At 37.0% G+C, this 19,804-nt stretch overlaps 1 protein-coding gene across 1 annotated transcript in view; it reads left to right on the top strand.

Moving 5' to 3' along the window:
• LOC126267291 (methyl farnesoate epoxidase-like) overlaps positions 1-19,495 on the top strand; it is a 261,401-nt gene extending 241,906 nt beyond the window's left edge. Inside the window, exons 8-9 of the mRNA XM_049972367.1 lie at positions 19,015-19,156; positions 19,234-19,495. Coding sequence (XP_049828324.1) covers positions 19,015-19,156; positions 19,234-19,409 — 318 coding nt within the window. The 3' untranslated portion in view covers positions 19,410-19,495. The remainder of the gene's footprint in view (positions 1-19,014; positions 19,157-19,233) is intronic.
• Positions 19,496-19,804: the final 309 nt, after the last annotated feature.

Below are 19,804 nucleotides of genomic sequence, written 5' to 3'. Positions count from 1 at the left end.
GTTACATTTCAAACAAATCGTAAAAATAATCAATTAGTTGATTCGCCATTACTTGTTCATGTTAAACTACAGAATATTTATTTAAAAATGGTAGAAATGAAGTTTTTCCTCAAGAAATGTAGAATATTAATCCGCAAAATAATTTTCTTGAAGCATATGATCCATTTCTTGATTTTAAAAGAATTACTTTACTAAAATCAGATATTGATATTAGTCCATTTAGTTTTATAAATAATTATCCAATTTATGTAATCAATATGACACACAGAAGGAATGTTCTAACTACACAGAAAACTACTATGAAACTGTGTGCAACTTTTAATGATAAGATTCCAAATGAGGCACTTGCTTATGTAATTATGTATGGCAAAAAGAATTTTACATACCATGCACATCACAGAAAACTTACTGTAAATTTATAATTATTAACATTTGCTTCTATATAAATGGATGAGAAACTTAAAAAATTTATAAAAGTGTTAACTTCTTGCTTATATACATTTCTGAAACATTTTAAGAAAGATAAAAAAGTAAAACCTGAAAATTTTAGTATAATTTACTTTCTTTGTGCCAAGCCACAATTAAGATAGTGTAGTGATTGTATGATTAATAAAAGTATTGACGAACTTTATAAAGATAAATATTGAAGAGGTGGACATTGTTACGTATATAAAGACTGTAAGGAAATTAAAGTTACTTGTGAATGTGCTAAAACTGTAACAAAGTCTTATCTCAAAAAGCATTTAAAAATAACAACTCATAATAATCTTATCTCTGTGGAAGCAGAAAGTAAATAATTTTATATACTTATTCTTTAATATAATTAAAAATAATATTACTTAATTCTCTAATATATTTAATTATGTTACATTCACCTATGGGGAATGTATCTAAAATAGATGATTGTTATTATAGTTATTATTTTATTATTTTATTATATTATATTATTATTAGGTAAAAGGGAAAGTATATTGTTTTTGTATGTTCTGGATAATTAGATCAATCTTATGTAAAATAAAAGTTTCGAGTCTTCTTCACCACTAGACCAATCTTATAAAAAATAAAAAATTACTCATTAACACTCACAATTTTTATTTTCCATTAGATTAATTTTATGATAAGAACATACATTTATTATCTACTATACCTTTTACCAAATAATAATATAATATAATAAAGTAGTATAATAATAACGATAATACAAATCACTTATTTTACATATATGCCCCATAGGTGAATGTAACATAATTAAATATATTGGAGAATTAAATATTGTTCTTTTAAAATTATATTAAAGAATAAATATATAAATATTATTTACTTTCTGCTTGAGCAACCATAAGATTATTAGAGCTTCTGTTTGTAAATGTTTTTTGAAGCAAGATTTATTTACAGTTATACCTTATTTATAAGTAACAATTAATTAAAATGCATTAGTTAACAAAAGTATATTTTAGTAAATTAAATGAATTACTTAACATAGTTAAATATCATTGTTAATGTAAGTAACATGTATTAGTTAACAAAAGTAAATTTTAGTACATTATAAATGGACAACAAATGATGGAAATAAAAATATATAGCAAATTAACCATTGTCAATCACCGGCAATTTGTAATATGTACATACAAATTAGACAACAAACATAAGACTTTCTTTATTATTTGGTGTTGTTTAAATTTTATTTAGTTTAACTTTAATCTTGTAATTTAGATCTATACTTTTATTTTAAATTTCTTTCTTTTTATCTACATCTACATCTAGATTTATACTCCGCAAGACACCCAACGGTGCGTGGTGGAGGGCACTTTACATGCCACTGTCATTACCTCCCTTTTCTGTTCCAGTCGCACATGGTTTGCGAAAGAACGACTGTCTGAAAGCCTCCATGCACACTCGAATCTCTCTAATTTTACTTTCTAAATCTCCTCAGGAGGTATAAGTAGGAGGAAGCAATATATTCAATACATCATCCAGAAACGCACCCTCTCGAAACCTGGCAAGCAAGCTACATCACGATGCAGAGCACCTCTCTTGCAGAGTCTGCCACTTGAGTTTGCTAAACATCTCTGTAACGCTATCTGGCTTACCAAATAACCCTGTGACTAAACGTGTCGCTCTTCTTTGGATCTTCTCTATCTCCTCCGTCAACCCGATCTGGTACAGATCCCACACTGATGAGCAATACTCAAGTATTGGTCGAACGACTGTTTTGCAAGCCACCTCCACTGTTGATGAACTACATTTTCTAAGGACTCTCCCAACGAATCTCAACTTGGTACCTGCCTTACCAACAATTTTATATGATCATTCCACTTCAAATCTTTCTGCACGCATAGTCCCAGATATTTTACAGAAGAAACTGCTACCAGTGTTTGTTCTGCTATCATATAATAATACAATAAAGGACCCTTCTTTCTATGTATTCGCAACACATTACATTTGTCTATGTTAAGTTTCAGTTGCCACTCCCTGCACCAAGTGCCTATCCGTTTCAGATCTTCCTGCATTTCGCTACAACTTTCTAATGCTGCAACTTCTCTGTATACTACAGCATCATCTGCAAAAAGCCACATGGAACTTCCAACACTATCTACTAGGTTATTTATATATATTGTGAAAAGCAGTGTTCCCCTGTGGCACACCAGAGGTTACTTTAACGTTTGTAGACGTCTCTCCATTGATAACAACATGCTGTGTTCTGTTTGCTAAAAACTGATCAATCCAGCCACACAGCTGGTCTGAAATTCAGTAGGCTCTTACTATGTTTATCAGGCGACAGTGCGGAACTATATCGAACGCCTTCCGGAAGTCGAAGAAAATAGCATCAACCTGGGAGCCTGTATCTAATATTTTCTGGGTCTCATGAACAAATAATGCGAGTTGGGTCTCACACGATCACTGTTTCCGGAATCAATGTTGATTCCTACAGAGTAGATTTTGGTTTTCCAAAAACGACATGATACTCGAGCAGAAAACATGTTCTAAAATTCTACAACAAGTTGACGTCAGAGATATAGGACTATTGTTTTGCGCATCTACTCCATGAGCCTTCTTGAAGACTGGGACTACCTGTACTCTTTTCGTATCATGTGGAACCTTCCGTTCCTCTAGAGACTTCCGGTACACGGCTCTTAGAAGGGGGGCAAGTTTTCTCGCGTACTCTGTGTAGAATCGAATTGGTATCCCGTCAGGTCCAGTGGACTTTCCTCTGTTGAGATATTTCAGTTGCCTGTTAAAGCCGTCTGGCACACAGGTCTCTTTCTTTAGGCTTGTTTGGTGTTGTTTTAATTTCATCTAGTTTAACTTAAATCTTATAATTTAGATCTATATTTTTATTTTTAATTTCTTCTTCCAACCAATAACAATCTGGTGTATTTTCTGTGTTTAATGTGTTTTTTGATGTATAACTTCATTATTTGTACCAATGCTCCCATACTGTTATAACGGAAGTGTTAATTTCCTTCTTTTTTTTGTCACTTTACCTAAGGACGTTACTAATACTGATAATTTACATGTTGTCTTTGTATGCCAATTGGAACATGTTTCTCGGCACGAGCGCCACCTGCCCTGGTTTCAGAGTAACTACGCTTGCCGATTACAATCAGTCAGTTGTGAGCTGTGCAAGATCCATGGACTATTTTGTATTTATGTGACAAACCCTAATTCTAGGGCTATCTTTCATTTTTGACAAATGGATCTATGCCGACAATTGTAAAAACGACGATGGTACTTTAGTCCTTAGTAATGTAAAATTGTAATTACCAGTCATCGTTAACATATTTCTGTAATGCAACGTTTCTCTAATTTGTGTTAAAATTTATTCTTGGTTTAAATTTCATACTTTTCTAATGTAAACTATGATGTTCATCGTCCTTAGGCTACCTCCTGAAAAAGACAAATTTATTTTTGTCGAAACCTAGGTAAAGAATTTCTTTATCCATTGCAACTGTTCGGATGGTTATATATTTATTAAAAACATAAAATGATACAGTCAAAGAGACCACTGGGTGGTGCTAAGGTACATAAGGCAAACAGTCTGTTACATGCATAATTTTTTACAGTTTACAGTGTATAAAATAATTACGCCAGTAAAAGTTCATAAATACTATATAATAATCACAAAATAGGGAAATATCAGTTGGGGCATGTAGCATGTACTTTTGAAGAACAGGTGGCACCCATGCATTGAACTTTCAACCAATGAGAGCAAATGCATAAGTACCATACAGGAAATTCAAACAATCTGAGAAGGCACGTCCTGGAAACACCATACACCAGTGTCGTCAATAGCATATGACTATCATCCAGGCTGCATTGTCTAATGTAATTTTCTTAACCATCAAACATCAGTCTAAACAAAACGCCATAAAGAATTACAAAGATATAAATACTAGTGCAATATTAAAGCTAACAATACACTGGCAGTCTTGGGACCAGATTTAAATTCTACAATAACTGTGTACATAGATGTAAATAAAATAGAAAGAAACTTCCACATGGGAAAAATATATCAAAAACAAAGATTCCAAGACTTACCAAGCGGGAAAGCGCCGGCAGACAGGCACAATGAACAAAACACACAAACACACACACAGAATTGCTAGCTTTCGCAACCGATGGTTGCTTCTTCAGGAAGGAGAGGGAAAGACGAAAGGATGTGGGTTTTAAGGGAGAGGGTAAGGAGTCATTCCAATCCCGGGAGCGGAAAGACTTCCCTTATGGGGAAAAAAGGACAGGTGTGTGTGTGTGCATGCGAGTGTACACCTGTCCTTTTTTTTCCCATAGGGGAAGTCTTTCTGCTCCCGGGATTGGAATGACTCCTTACCCTTTCCCTTAAAACCCACATCCTTTCGTCTTTCCCTCTCCTTCCTGAAGAAGCAACCATCGGTTGCGAAAGCTAGCAATTCTGTGTGTGTGTTTGTGTGTTTTGTTCATTGTGCCTGTCTGCCGGCGCTTTCCCACTTGGTAAGTCTTGGAATCTTTGTTTTTAATATGTGTACGTAGATGATTTGTTGATTGCCACCGAGTCATGGGAGGAACATTGTAGATTATTGGATGATGTTTTTCACCCTTTGAGAAAGGGGGCATGGCCCTTAGACTAAAGAAATTAGAGTTTGTGAGAAAGGAAATAAAGTTTTTACGTAGAATCTTGTCCACTATTGGTATCAAAGTTGACCCTGGGAAGATCAAAGCTGTTAAAGAATCCCCATCTCCAAAGAAGCGAAAAAAATTGAAGTCCTTTCTTGGTTTATGTAACTTTTATAGAAATTTTGTATCAGGACAAGTGTTTAACAATCCAAGTTTAAAGAAGTTATTGTGTCGTAAAGTGCCATTTGTTTGGAACAGTGAGTGTCAGGAAGCTTTTACGCAGCTTAAGGGAGCTTTAAAGGACGATAGAATTTTGCATCATCCTGACGTTATTAGACCTTTTTGTTTGGAGACAGATTCTAGTGGATGTGGTATTGGAGTAGAATTATTTCAGGATTTTGGAGAAGGTGGGAAGGAAGATCATAGAACAAATGCATTTGCGAGCAGGTCATTAACTACGTATGAAAAGAATTATAGTGTGACAGAAAAGAAGCTTTGGCAATAATCTGGGGATTTAGTTAATTTAGGGATTATCTGTGGGGAAATAAACCCATCATATATACTGATCATAGGGCTTTGATATTTTTCAAGAAATTTACGTTGATGCATACTAGGTTGACAAGATGGGTAGTGTTCGTGCAACAGTTTGAATTTGAAATCAAGTGTGTTAAGGGTACTCAAAATAAAGTTGCAGATGCATTATCCACATTACCTTTAGGGGAAAATGGGGAAATAGGACAAGATATAGATGAAGAGCATGTGAAATTATTCTATATTAAGGGAGTTCAAGGGGGAAAAGAAAATAGAAAATATATGTAAATACATGAGGAGGTATCAAAACCATGATGAGATCTGGAAAATGGTTAAGAGAGAGTTAGATATGCCAAATGGTAATGATAAACTGCCGAAATACTATAAAGTGCATGGTGGAATCTTGTTCAGGTGAACTAATGAAAGTTCAATGTATTGGCCTAGTGACTGCATTGATGAAATAATTGACTACATTCATTTGAATTTTGGACATGTAGGTGCAAGAAAATGTATACAGAAATTAAGAGAATGTGTGGCCTTTGACAATATGGTAAAAAGAGTAAATAACAGGAATAGGACATGTGATAAGTGTCAGAGAGCCAAGGTTACAAATCAGACATGCCGGCATCCTATGCAGAATGTAAAACCTAATGATTTGATGGAGTTATTAGCGCTCAATTTCTATGGCACTTTTTGCCAAAGACAAAAGGAGGTTTTGCCTACATTTTTGTGGTATTTGAAGTATTTTCTAGATTTATTACGTTGTACCCTTTGTGTAAAGCCACTGGTAGGGCGATTCTGACTAAACTCGAAAAGGACTATTTTGTAAAATTTGGTAAGCCAAAAGCAATACTTTCTGACAACGGATCCCAGTTTACTAGTAAGCATTGGAAGGAAGGTCTTACTGACCAGGTAATAGCGGTAATAGATACGTCAACTTACCACCCACCCAGGAACCCGGCAGAGCGCTATATGAGGGAAATAGGAAGGTTATGCCGCACGTATTGTAGTAATAATCACAGTTCCTGGGGAGATGTTGTGGGAAATATTGAGGATGTGATGAACACAGTGCCTCATGATGTAACTGGGTTTACCCCATATGAGATTATGAAGGGAGAAAGATCCTTGAGTTTTGTAGAGGAGAAGTTGTTGTTTCCGCCGAGGGATGAGTTAAGTTGGGATGAGAAGAAGAAAAGACTGCGAGAATTAGTGGAAAAGAGGTTAGAGGAGAGGAGGGCATGCCATGATAAAAAATTAAAGAAGTTCGAAATTAAGGTGGGAGACTTGGTATTGGTGAAGACTTATGAAAAATCTAAGGAGATTAACAATGAGATATCTAAGATTTTTGATGTGTTTAAAGGTCCATTTGAGGTAGTTGGTATACCGCATCTGAATACTTATTATCTGGTGTATCCAAAGTCAAAAAAGAAGTTTGGTCTGAAGAGTATAGTAGATTTGAAACCATATAAACCCAGGGCATGAGGTTTGGGTGACGAACCCCTTCTCCCTTTTCTTTTTCAAATCTGAACCAGAATTTGATGAACTGAGCGACATGTTCAACGAGAATAGGATTATATTAGTCGCTACAGGCAATCAAATTTGAGTTGTAGAATCAATTATTTGAGTACATTAAAATACACAACATTATGACTGACTCAATAATTTAGAGCCATATTTTGTGTGGAAACATGACTTGTTACAAAGACTCAAAAATATGTGGAAAAAGTGATGTATACAGTGAGGAATGGACTAACGAGATTAGTCTTCAGTGATATTGTATAATTGTATTGAGAGAGAGAGAGAGACAGAGAGAGAGAGAGAGAGAGAGAGAGAGAGAGAGAAAGCGCAATATCGATAGTCGACCCAACAAAGGGAGTGTGTGTTGTTGGGTAGCGAGAGAGGTGGACACATGTTTTACTGTGGGAATGTGACTTTTACGTACTGGTGAAGATTGAGTTTCCTGGCAAGCGATGTACATTCTGAATGACTGTTTTATACCAGTACATGATGTGATAATAGTGAGTGTAGAAACTGGACAAAGTAAATACTGAGACTGTGCCGTGAGACGAAGTAACTATGACAATGCAACCGAGAATGGGCGGTATTGTAGCTCTGTGTCTGTGAATTGAACTGCACTTGTATTTTGACTGTGTTTTCGTACACTCAAGTACTGTGAACTTACATATTTGTTCACGTTTCGATGAACTGTCAGACGCCTATAATCAGTAACAGTCTTTATGAATTTATGCGAACTGTCTATTGTGTATGAGTACGTTCCCGCTCAGGACGGTTTTTCGCGATCGTGTCAGTCATAATACGAATTCACTTTCTATAGAATTCGCCGTCGGCAAGTTTCATAAACTGTGTATGGCATAAATTCGCCGTCGGCAAGTCTTATAAACTGTGTGTGGCATAAGTAAACTTAAATTGTTTGCAAAACGCCACTGTAATCAGATTTGCAGCTTAATGAATACCACCGCCCGCCCGATTACGAGGAAAAATCATCAGCTGCAATCACACGACCATGGGAACAGATCTCGGCGTTTCACCAGCACCAGCCAGCTGCCGTCGATATCGCGACCATCCTCACAACACACATGATAAGATTTAAAAGCAGAGCTCTCCTCTCAAAGACTCAAAATTATTGCAAACAGTTTTCATTTCCTTTTGTTTGACATACACATAACTTTTGTCTCCTTTAGAATAAAAGTGTTCCCCACGAAGTGGTGTGTTCTATGTACACATTGTTGACTTTCATTAGCAGAAGCCAGTTCCCTTTTAATTATTTCCAATTTTTTTTTTTTACATTTTAAATCCGCTGCCGCTGCATGTGTATTTTCTATAACTTTTGGAAGGTATGTGTCTAAATTCGTGTGCCATAGCATTTACCAGAAGTATTGTAATAGTTTGCTACTTGGACAAGGGCACCTGCCATTAACTTCTTAAACGTCAACCAATGACAGTGAAGCTTGCTTGCTACTGGTCCTAACATTCTATAGTGGGTAATTCAAAGGTGGGTAGCCGTCAAACCACACGGGTTGTAATAACTTTGGATGAGAGTCGTGTAAAATTGTGGGTTCATCACTCAACTTTGGTATTCTTTCGCTTATTGATGTTAGACACAAATTTTTTGTCAATGTCCTTAAATCTTATTTAATATGGTTATTCTATGCTTAACTGGGATAAATGCATGGTCAGATATTGTGTTGGGAAGTAAAATTTGGAGAAACCTCTATTTAGATACGACTTGATTTGAACTCCATTAGTGAACACGGTACTTTGAAGGTATTTTGGCGATACTTAGTGACAGGGTAGAACCGCAGTCGTCACGGGCTACAGAATTGGTCACTATGTTACAGTTCACTTCATCTTTCAGTCATTTCTCTTTTAATGGTAAATATCAGAATCAACCGGCAAGCTTAGGATAGGAAACGGTTTAGTAGGCAGAGTAGCCAATATTTTCTTAAGCTTGCGGCGGGCGCGTGGCGGCATACAGTCCCGCCAATTTTGTTTCCGTTCAACAATTACATCAGTGGTGCTAGATATGCTTCGATTGTTTAGTCATGCGCCAAACTCGATTACTACACCGTCATTATACCCACCATAACAGCTGCGACTTACCTGTGAAGTGGACGACTGCACCGAGACGGCAATGCGTACCGCACGCGCCCGGTAATGTAAGAACATGTAACCGTACCACTGTCAAATGTTTCTATGATTGGAAGCTTTGTTTTACAACTCTGTGGGTGAATGTTGATTTAGTTATTAACATTGCTTTGGTATTAGAATTATTTTATTGTCTCCCAGGTGCGCACCATGGAAAGGACTAACACCAGAAGAAATTGAGCGTCTTCTTCTGCAATCATCTGACGAAGAACATTACACAGATTTCTCTGACAGCGATGAGGAACCAGAAATAATTGAAACTGCAGATCATTCAAGCGAATCTGAGCAGTCATGCACTGAAGGAAATGAAGAGAAGTGAATGCCACATGACGACTGCCATTTTTATATTGGTAAAGACCAAGAAACTATGTGGATAAATAATCCGTTAGCACATACAGGGAAACCAAAATGTAAGAATATAATGAATGTCCTACCTGGGCCGAAACGCAATGGTAGAGAAGCTAAAACTGAAATTGAAAGTTTTCTCAAATTGTTTGATGTTGAGAGAATTGATTACGTCGTTGCAAATACAAACAAGTACATAAATAACAAGAGATCATCTGTGAATTACTCAGGGGCTAGAGATTGCAAAACTACTTCTGCTTTTGAAATAACGTCTCTTTAGGAGCACTGTTTCTCATTGCCATACAAAACGGGGGACGCACGAATGTATTAGAACTGTGGGCATCAAATGGAACAGGAATGATTATTGAAAGGGCACCATTTAGCTACAAGCGCTCTCTGTTGTTGCTCTGGTCACTCAGGTTTAACGATACTTCTACAAGAAAAGAACGACTAGCAACTGATAAACTTGCTGCCATCCTCAATCTCAACTCAGCATTTCTGAACAACTGCAGAAATATCTACGTTCTAGGGGAGTTCACAACCACAGACGAATTGCTTGTCCCATTTCGCGACATTGTGGTTTCGTTCAGTACATGCCCAATAAGCCCGTTAAGCATGGATTGAAGTTGTATGCATTGTGTGATATCAAGACATTTTATACTTTCAATTTTGACATATACTGTGGCAGACAGAATCCTGGACCACATGTTGCATCTAACCAGCCAATAGGTATTGTGAAGAGATTGGCTGAGCCGATCAAGGAAACTCACAGGAATGTAACTATGGACCACTACTACAGTAGTTATCCTGTAGCCCAACATCTTTTAGAAAATGGGGTAACGTTCATTGGAACATTGTAAAAGAAGAAGAAGGAGATTCCTCCGGGATTTTTGCCAAACAGGTCGCGAGAAATTGGAAATTGTCTTTTCGGATTTCAAGATGACTTCTGTCTTGTTTTGTGCCAAACAAAAAGTAACAAGTCTGCTTTTCCTGTCGTCGATGCATGAAACTGCTGAAATCGACACCACTACAGGCAAATCTGTTGTAAATTTGGGCTACAATGCAGCAAAAGGTGGTGTCAATACTGTGGACTATATGTGTACATCCTACTCCAAACAAAGGACCACAAGAAGATGGCCCTTAGCATTGATTTTTCGTTATCTGGATATTGCTGGGTTAAATTCCCAGGTCTTGCTTTTTGCAAACAATCCAGGAAAAAGATTCAGAAGAAGAACCTACTTAACAAACCTGGCCTTGGCTCTGGTGGACTACCACTTGAAAGAAAGGGCTCCGCCCTCTACTTTACCACAAGATATTCAAGCATTTCGGTCACCCCATCAATCAATTCCCGCCAGTCATGATGAGACTATAAGAAGGCGTGGGAGGTGCCATCTTTGTGGTGGTAAAAAAAATTATAAAACTACTGTCACTTGCAATAGCTGCAAAAGATTCATTTGCAAGCAACATTGCCACAATGTTGTCACATGTAATGGTTGCAGAGCTTCTCCGGAGGAAGAAAGGGTGTGATTCTTGATATGTATTTACAGACTGCCTTATTCTTTATTATTGCTACAAAGTTTTTATACATATTACACTTTTCTGTAAAACTTGCTTTAACAATGGTAAACAATCGAATCATACCTGTGGCTATAATTCATTATTAAAGTAGCGCTTAGGAAATATCCTGGAAACGTATGTCAGATATTCTGTAACAATTTTAATTTTCCCATGCACATTGGATATGTGTATACAGATTATATTAAAAGTTGCTGTTAACAATGATGTTATAAACAGTAAATAATTAATTCCACCAAAAAATTATAAAAACCTGCTGTCTTATGTACTGAAATGTAAGTGGCACAGAGTGCCGCACACACCCGCTGACTCAACAATCTTAAGTGCGCCTGCCGCAGGGTTAAATCATTTGGAAAACACTATTATTACCAGATACCCCAAAATCTGGAGTAATAATGTTGCTTATAGCAGATATATGGTTGACACGTTTATAGTAATAAAAAGCAATGACAAAATGATCAAATATGTAGCTGTAAAATTTAACGGTGTGGTTAACAACATAAAATTTACAGCTGAACACAAAGTTGGTTAAGCTTCAGATTTTATTGGTTTAACTATGAATAGTTCTACAGACAAAGTGACATTAGGGATTTTTAGGAAGCCAATGTTTACAGAAGCCATTGTAGCAGCAGACGCATGCCACCCAAGAGAGCACAAATGTGCCTACTTTTGGGCTTTGGTAAATAGGTTAATAAAGATGCCTGAGAGTGACTCTGAAAAAGAATTGAATAGTTTAGAGCAGGAAAGACAGCAATGTCTAATTGTTACAATGGTAAAGAAATTAGGTCTCTGTAAAATTGGCTTATAAATAGCACAAGCAACAAACAATAAGGATTAGCATGACACGTAAAGAAACATTCACTGAGCATGTAGTAACCAGATTCAGGAGGCATAATAATGCTTTGGGGTTAAAGACTAATTGTAAATTAGGAAACAAATTATTACAGTTGATTGCAGCCAGGTGTCACAAGTATTAGGGTGCAGGTGTTTACAGTATAATGAGTGGTAATTGCAAAACATTTTGTATAGGACAGACTACTAGGTCCTTCAAAAATCATTTTAGGTGCCAACCATATGACAGCAATAAAGGATGCCTAAAAAAGAATCTGTTACAAAGCAGCCACATGTTCAGTGAAATTTAAGGTTATCTTAAAATTCTGCACAACACACCTAAAAGGCTATTGTTAAATACACTTGAGAACTTTGAACTTTCAACAGAAATACTAAATGAACAAATTGATTTCACCAAGAACTGGTTGTGAGTCTATTTATGGAACACTTATAGATACATTTCTACCATCAACCTAGGGTCTTGGTAGTAGGTAATGCTATAAAGTTTGCCACTACCGAAAATTCTTTTTGTGATGAATGCTACACCATTCTATATGTTACCCCCAAGGCTGTGCACCTCTGTGTCACTTCCCCTCATGTTTTTATTTATATATTAGATGAGTAAAAACCTCATTGTTTACTACACATGCAGCGTCATATACACATATTGGTCATTGGCCAATAAAATATTCAGAAGTTATGTCCTAGTTCTTGACACTAGATGGTACAAACTGAAAACTCCCAACAACAGCATTACTGTGGTTGCTCCGTAATGTTTTCACATTATTTTAATTAAAAATAGTCATTTTATAGAACATTTGAAGTCACAGGATTACAAAATGTTTAAAAATATTTTTCAAGATATCAAGATAATCCTGTTTAACAATTCACCTCCCTCTCCCCTCCCTCCTCAGTCCACCCTTCTACCTCCTCTTCGCTATTTTAATTTCTTCATGGCATTTTACAGTTCTTGTTATTTACGCTAATTCTGAACCTGTTCTCCTTCCCCCTTATAATTTTAATTTTTTTCTCTAATTTATAGTTTGCACAATTACAGCTTATGCTTTATTATTTAATATATAATTTCTGTAAGTGTTTCCTAGGAAACAATTTTAACATGTAATTGGCCAAATAGGAACAAGTTATGTAGGCCCTGCTTTTTATTTGACTGTAATTCTGGGTAGTGTTTCGGTTAAACTGATGTTCGGGGGTTAGAGAGTTTTAATTAGATAAGGCAATCTGAATGGCACTGATATATGGCGTTTTAAAATTGCGCCTCCTCAAATTGTTTGAATTTCCAGCTCAAGCATTTGCTCCTGTTTGTGGAAATGGCAATGAATAGGCTCCACCTGTTCTTCAAAAGTAAGTGCTGAATGTTTTAATTGATATTTCTATATTTTGTAAATATTATATAATGCTATTTATGAACTTTTATTGATGCTATTATTTTTTATGTTGTAAGATGTCAAAACTTATGTTTATTAACAGAAAATTCACCTCCTGTCACTAGTGTCTCCCAGCAGGCTCTTCTACAGCATTATTTTAAGCCATTCAAAAAACTCTTATGCGTTGTTTTCTAATAAAACTACATTTTGTGAAACATTGAAAACTGATTGCCATGAATTCTTTACTGATGAAATTGTTTTATATAATGAAATGATGAAGAGAGTAATTTTGAGCAAACAACTGCATTGTGTGCCATATATTTAGCATCACCAAGTGATTAAGGCCACTTAATTTCTGAGTCGTTTCTTAGTAACAGGTTTTGTGTCAAAATAAGGTAACTGGACAGAGAGAAAATCCACTCACCAAATGGCAGCAGAATACACATATAAAAGAGTATAAATAGGCAAGCTTTTTGAGCCAGTGGCACCTTCTTCAGTAGTAGTGTTGAAGGGGATGGAAGAGGGTGAAGGATAAGAACTGAAGAGATCTTGGAGAAGGGGTAGATTTTGAGAAAGTCACCCAGGACTGGGATCAGAGCAGACTTACTGGACAGGATGAGAAGGAAAGACTGATTGTTGGGGCTGCACCAGATGAGATTTGAAAACCTGAGAGCTAGACAGGGTAATATGCAAGACAGAGATTACTGCTTAAACATTGTGCCCGAGTTAGTAAGAGTGAAAAGCTAAGTGCAATAGAAAAGGCAGGGGGTTGGCAAAAAATAGCAGGTAAGAAAATGAAAGATGTAGAAAACCAAAACAGAGTGATGAATGGAGTAGTTACTGTGAAGAAACGCTAAGGCAGGAAAAATTAATGTAAATTAAGGCCAGGTGGGTGGCGAGAACTAAGGACATGTTGTATGTTGGTTCCCACATATGGAGTTATGAGGTGTGTGGGGGAGAATCCAGATGGTGTGTGTGGTGAAATGTGCACCAAGGTCATGATTGGCATGCTGTAGAGAATCCTGTGCCGTGGGATACTGCATGTTGCCAGTGTACAACCTATGCCTACACCATTCATCCTAATGATAATTTGAGGATGGTGCTGCTGATGTAAAAGGCTGAACAGTGCTTACATAACAGTTGCTATAGGACATGTGTCATTTCATCATTTCAGAGGTTGCTGTCCCTTTGATAGTACATGTTTTGCCAATGACACGGCTGGTATAGGTAGTCACAGGATGGTGAGTAGGGCAAGTCTTGCAGTGGGAATGGTCACAGGGATAGGAGCTGTAAGGTAGGGAGGTAGGTGCAGGAGTGTAGCGTCTGACAGTATACAGTGTATTTCAGGGCATGATTTTAGGAAGTGTTGGCCTTGTTGAAGTTAACTGATTAATACATTCCAGATCAGGGTTATACTGAGTGACCAGTGATGTGCTCTAAAGTTGTTTTTTGGAGGGAAAAGCAGTACCAGGATACTATGTGATTGCCCTGGAAATCTGCTTTTAAACTAGGCTGGTCGGGTAACTATGATCTGTGAAGGCTGATGTGAGAATGGTGGTATATTGCTGTAAGGAGTCTGCACCTGAACAAATATGTTTGCCTTGAATGCCAGAGCTATATGAGAGGTAATGTTTGACATGGAACAAATGGCAACTGTCAAAATGTAAGTATGCTGTTTATTAGTAGATTTTATGTGGACAGTAGTGTGTAGCTGCCCTTTGATGATGGTGAAATCAGCATCAAGGGAAGTGGTGCAGAATTCAGAATATGATCACACGAAATTTAATTGGGAGAAGGTATCCAGAGATTCCAAGGAATTTCAACTGGTCAGCCTCACGATGAGTCCATATGGTAAAGACATCATGAATGTACATAAAGCAAACCAGGATCTGAAGACTTATGGGTCCAAGGAAAGCTCCCTCCAAGTGACTGGTGAAAAGATTGGCATGGGAAGGAGACATCCTGGTTCCTATGATTGCACCACGATCTGTTTGTATGTCTGCCCCTCAAAGGTGAAGTAGTTGTTGATAAGCATAAAGATCATTAAGGGGAGTAGGAAGGTAGTCATAGGTTTGGAATCAGGTGAGCTCTGATTGAGGAAATATTCAGCAGCTGACAGACCATGTACTTGGGGGACCTTAGTACACAGGGAGGTTGTATTTATTATCAAAGTTTTTGAAACAAATTAAAGATAAGAAACTATATAGTAATTGACTGTATCCATATAATGTATATTGTTAATGGACGAATAAAGAGATTGACTGGTTGATTGATTGATTGACAAGCAAGCTACATGGTGGGAGTAGGATGGGCACTGGTTTAAGACAATTTCTGTTACTCCCAAAGATAGAGTGTTTTTACATTCATTCCATAATGTCATACAGGATTATTGTCTGGGGTAACTCATCAAAACAAGTTACGTTTTCTGAATTCAAAAACGTGTAATAAAAGTAATTTCTGGTGTAAACTCAAGAACATCCTGTGGAGGCATGCTTAGGGAAATACTGATGTCAGAATTGCTTCCCAATAAATTTATTCCTTAATGAAATTAATCTTTCAAATATACCTCTTTTTCAATCCAGTGGAATCAATCCTACATATAGGAATAATCTTCGGAAAGATATAAAGTCACTTGGTTAGGATACAGTTGTTTAGCGTCCCGTTGACAACGAGGTCATTAGAGATGGAGCGCAAGCTCGGGTTAGGGAAGATTGGAGAAGGAAATCGGCCGTGCCCTTTCAAAGGAACCATCCCAGCATTTGCCTGAAACGATTTGGGGAAATCACAGAAAACCAAATCAGGATGGCTGGAGACTAGATTGAACCGTCGTCCTCCCGAATGCGAGTCCAGTGTGCTAACCACTGCGCCACCTCGCTCGGTGTAAAGTCACTTGCTTTGGTCCAGAATGGTGTCTATTATTCACAAACATACATTTTCAATAACCTTCCAGCATCCACATGCAAAAGCATGTTAGCATTGCATATGCTGGTATAGAGACTGTGGTCTCTCAGAAGTAGGCCTATGCAGGGTGCTCATTTTAACTGAAGATTCTGGTCAAAAAAAGTTATAATTCCAATTTGTTTGTCATGGAGTGGGATATACAACATTCAATATCCCATCCCACCCATGAGTGGGTGGTGGGGGCAACTTTGAAATCTTTAATGGGAATCATAATTTTTTATTGCAGATTATGATCCTATGGTAAAATTTACATACATTTTGTCTGAAGCATTTTCTTGTTTCTCCACAGATGATGCTGTAATTGGAGGAATATGAGTGGGTACACAATTGTAATTTATGATAGGTTCCTCAATGGCTCTTGAAAATCCAATGGCACTTGAGACCCCACCTCCATGCTGCAAAGGTAGGACAGACAAGTATTTAGTAACTTATAATTGGAAATCAAATTCACAATGTTGTATTCCTCCTACATATCAAACATGGCACTGCTCTGTGTGCCACTGTGGCCATGGCTTGAGGTGAATGTTACTTAACATTTCCGAGTACAGTAAGTGTTCAAACACAGTACCACCAACTTCAATGCATTTAGTGATCTGCTTTTCAAATGACCATACACAGGGCAGAAGTGTATCTGCCAAAATATCAGCACAGGTGTTTCTGATGCACTCAACCATGTCTTCACGGTATGTTTGCACTTGCTGCTACTCCTTAACTCTTAGATGCCCCTAGAGAAACAAATTCAGCAATTTTAAATCCAGCGATCTAGGAGGTCAGTTAGTCGGGCTACCACTGCCAATCCACCACCCAGTGTAACGATGGTCTAATAACTGCTGTGTTTCAACTGTGTGATCTTCATACATTGTTGAACATCCATGGCAACAACCTCAGTAGAACCAGTAGTTTCTGTTCCAAAACCATTTGGTATTTCCGTCCAATGAATGTCCCATTGACAAAATATAGACCAAAGAATTTGTTATTCATCATGCCACACCATATGTTAACTGACAAAGGACATTGATGGTCAGCTTTCAATAACCAGAGGGAACTGTCTACACTTCAGTAATGCATGTTGTGCCCGTTAATGCTAGCATGGTTTGTGAATGTAGACTCACTGGAAAATAGCACTTAGGCTGAGAATGTGGGTGTTGTTTGGATTTTGTCCACATGCCCATTCACAAAACACTACCCATTTATTGAAACTGGTGGCATGAAGTTCCTGATACAGCGACATGGTGTGGATGATACTTTTGATGATGCAGTATTGTGAAAATGCTACCTACAAACATAAAGGAATTATAATGTAATTGCTTGGTGCTTATCTGAGAGCTCACTGCCACTAGTACAGCTACTTCATTACTTTCTTCTGTAACACATTTGCTTAACTTTCTTTAGCTGGTCTGCACACTGCCGTCAGACATAAGTCTGTCCACAACCTCGTAAAAGATGAATGAGTGTGAGCTTTCTCTGGAAAGCACTTGTCATATAGGGCAAGAGCGGCCTCAACATTCCTCCTACATTCTTTGTAAATTAGGATCATTTCAATATTTTTTTCCATGTTGCAACACTCATTGTCCACCTGCACATCAGTTCTCCAGATGATGTGTAGGTGTGCAGGCAATAAACACTGTGCAAGTATTTAATGTCTGATATCTGTTCCATGTCTGCACAATACATGAGGTCTGGTCTCAGTGTACTGCCTGTTTTGATGTGTCACAGTTCTGTACATAGACACAGTGGCACATTCAGTAGACCTCTCATCAAAATTTTGGAGGAATACAGTGTTGGCAATGGGGTTTCCAATTAGAAGATCTAAAACAATGGTCTGTCCTATTTTCGCAGCATGGAGATGGGGTCACTCGTGCCAGTGGATATTCAAGAGTTGTTGAATAGCCAGGCATAAATTTCAATTGTGTTCTCATTTCTTTTTTTCCAATTACAGTGTCATCTGTGGAAAAATGAAGGAAATGCGTCAGTCAAACTGTATGTCAATTTTACACAGAACTGTAATCTGCAATAAAAAACAATGGTTCCCATTGAAGATTACAAAGTTGCCCCAGCCACCCACTCATGGGGGTGAGCAGGTAGGTTGAGTGTGGTATCATTGGATGTCACCCTCCAAGACAAACAAATTGGAACTTTAATTTTTTTTGGTACAATGTGTAGTTTTTCAGATAGTTCAATGACTTCAGTTAAAATGAACACACTGTACATGTGATCAAGTTATCAATAGCTCAATGTGGTAAATCAACCATTTTGTCAGCAAACAGCCCAATTCTTATTTTTTTTGTTATTATTCTACACAAACAATTTTATTACATCTCATAGTAACTTTGGTAACTGACATACTTTTCTCTTGGTGTTGTGGCTGCACTGCTCAAGATACAAAGAAAATTTTCTGTGTATGTATGACTATTGTGTTGGTATATTCTCTGTGTTTTATTACTTTCTAATAATGTATGTTATACATGGAATTTTCTAAACTCAAAACATTTTAATGACATTGTTATTTATAACCTGAAAAATAAGATCAATGCTACTATCTGCAAAGTGTACGTAAACAGAGACATTTCTTATGCTTTCTAATCTTAAGCAGTTGCTAACATAAAGTAAATGATGCATTCTGATGCAGAATACAGCTGTGCTGATAAACAACTGGTCAATGCATATGGATAAAGAACACTGGGGTGATCCTGAAGTTTATCGACCAGAACGTTTCATTACTGAAACTGGACTACTTAGAGAGGATGACACATTCTTGCCTTTTGGTCTTGGTGAGTTAGAGCTACTAGAAAGAGGTATCGTAAAATAAGTTGTGGTTCATATCTGAGAATTTTAATTTGCCTTTCAGGTCGACGTCGGTGTATGGGGGAGCAGTTTGCAAAAAGTTTTTTATTCCAAACTTTTGCTGGAGTCTTGCAAAAATTTCAACTTATTCCTGCTGATGGTACTGACCTGAAGGCTACTGCTCTTGGGGGCTTTAATCTTGCACCAAAAACTTATGACATAATTTTCAAATCTCGATAACACTACAGAAACAATACAAATGTACTTGTTTTCATTATTGTTGTAACGACTGAAATGTAATAGATGAAAATATTTTAATGAACTTATTACAGAGTTAATAACTTTTAAATAAATTTTATTAAATTTTCATCTCCATGCTGCCAAAGCTTTACTTCCAAAAATTTTATTTAAATTTGTGAGAGGAAAGAAAATGTTGAAAAGTAAAGGTGAAGTTTATAAAAATTTGTTATATGTGAACAAGGAGAGGAGTGTTTTCATATGGACAGATGATGATACACAGACCATTAACAAACAATTACATTCTAATTTAATTTCAATACTATACTTTGCAGTTTGTTTATGTACATCTCATTAGCAACTCTATTATACAATAATATGTTAGGGACATAATCAAA

Source organism: Schistocerca gregaria, chromosome 4, assembly GCF_023897955.1.
Source record: "Schistocerca gregaria isolate iqSchGreg1 chromosome 4, iqSchGreg1.2, whole genome shotgun sequence".
Lineage (NCBI taxonomy): Eukaryota > Metazoa > Arthropoda > Insecta > Orthoptera > Acrididae > Schistocerca > Schistocerca gregaria.
The sequence above is the reverse complement of the archived record's forward strand: the minus strand, read 5'-3'. Positions and strand labels throughout refer to the sequence as shown.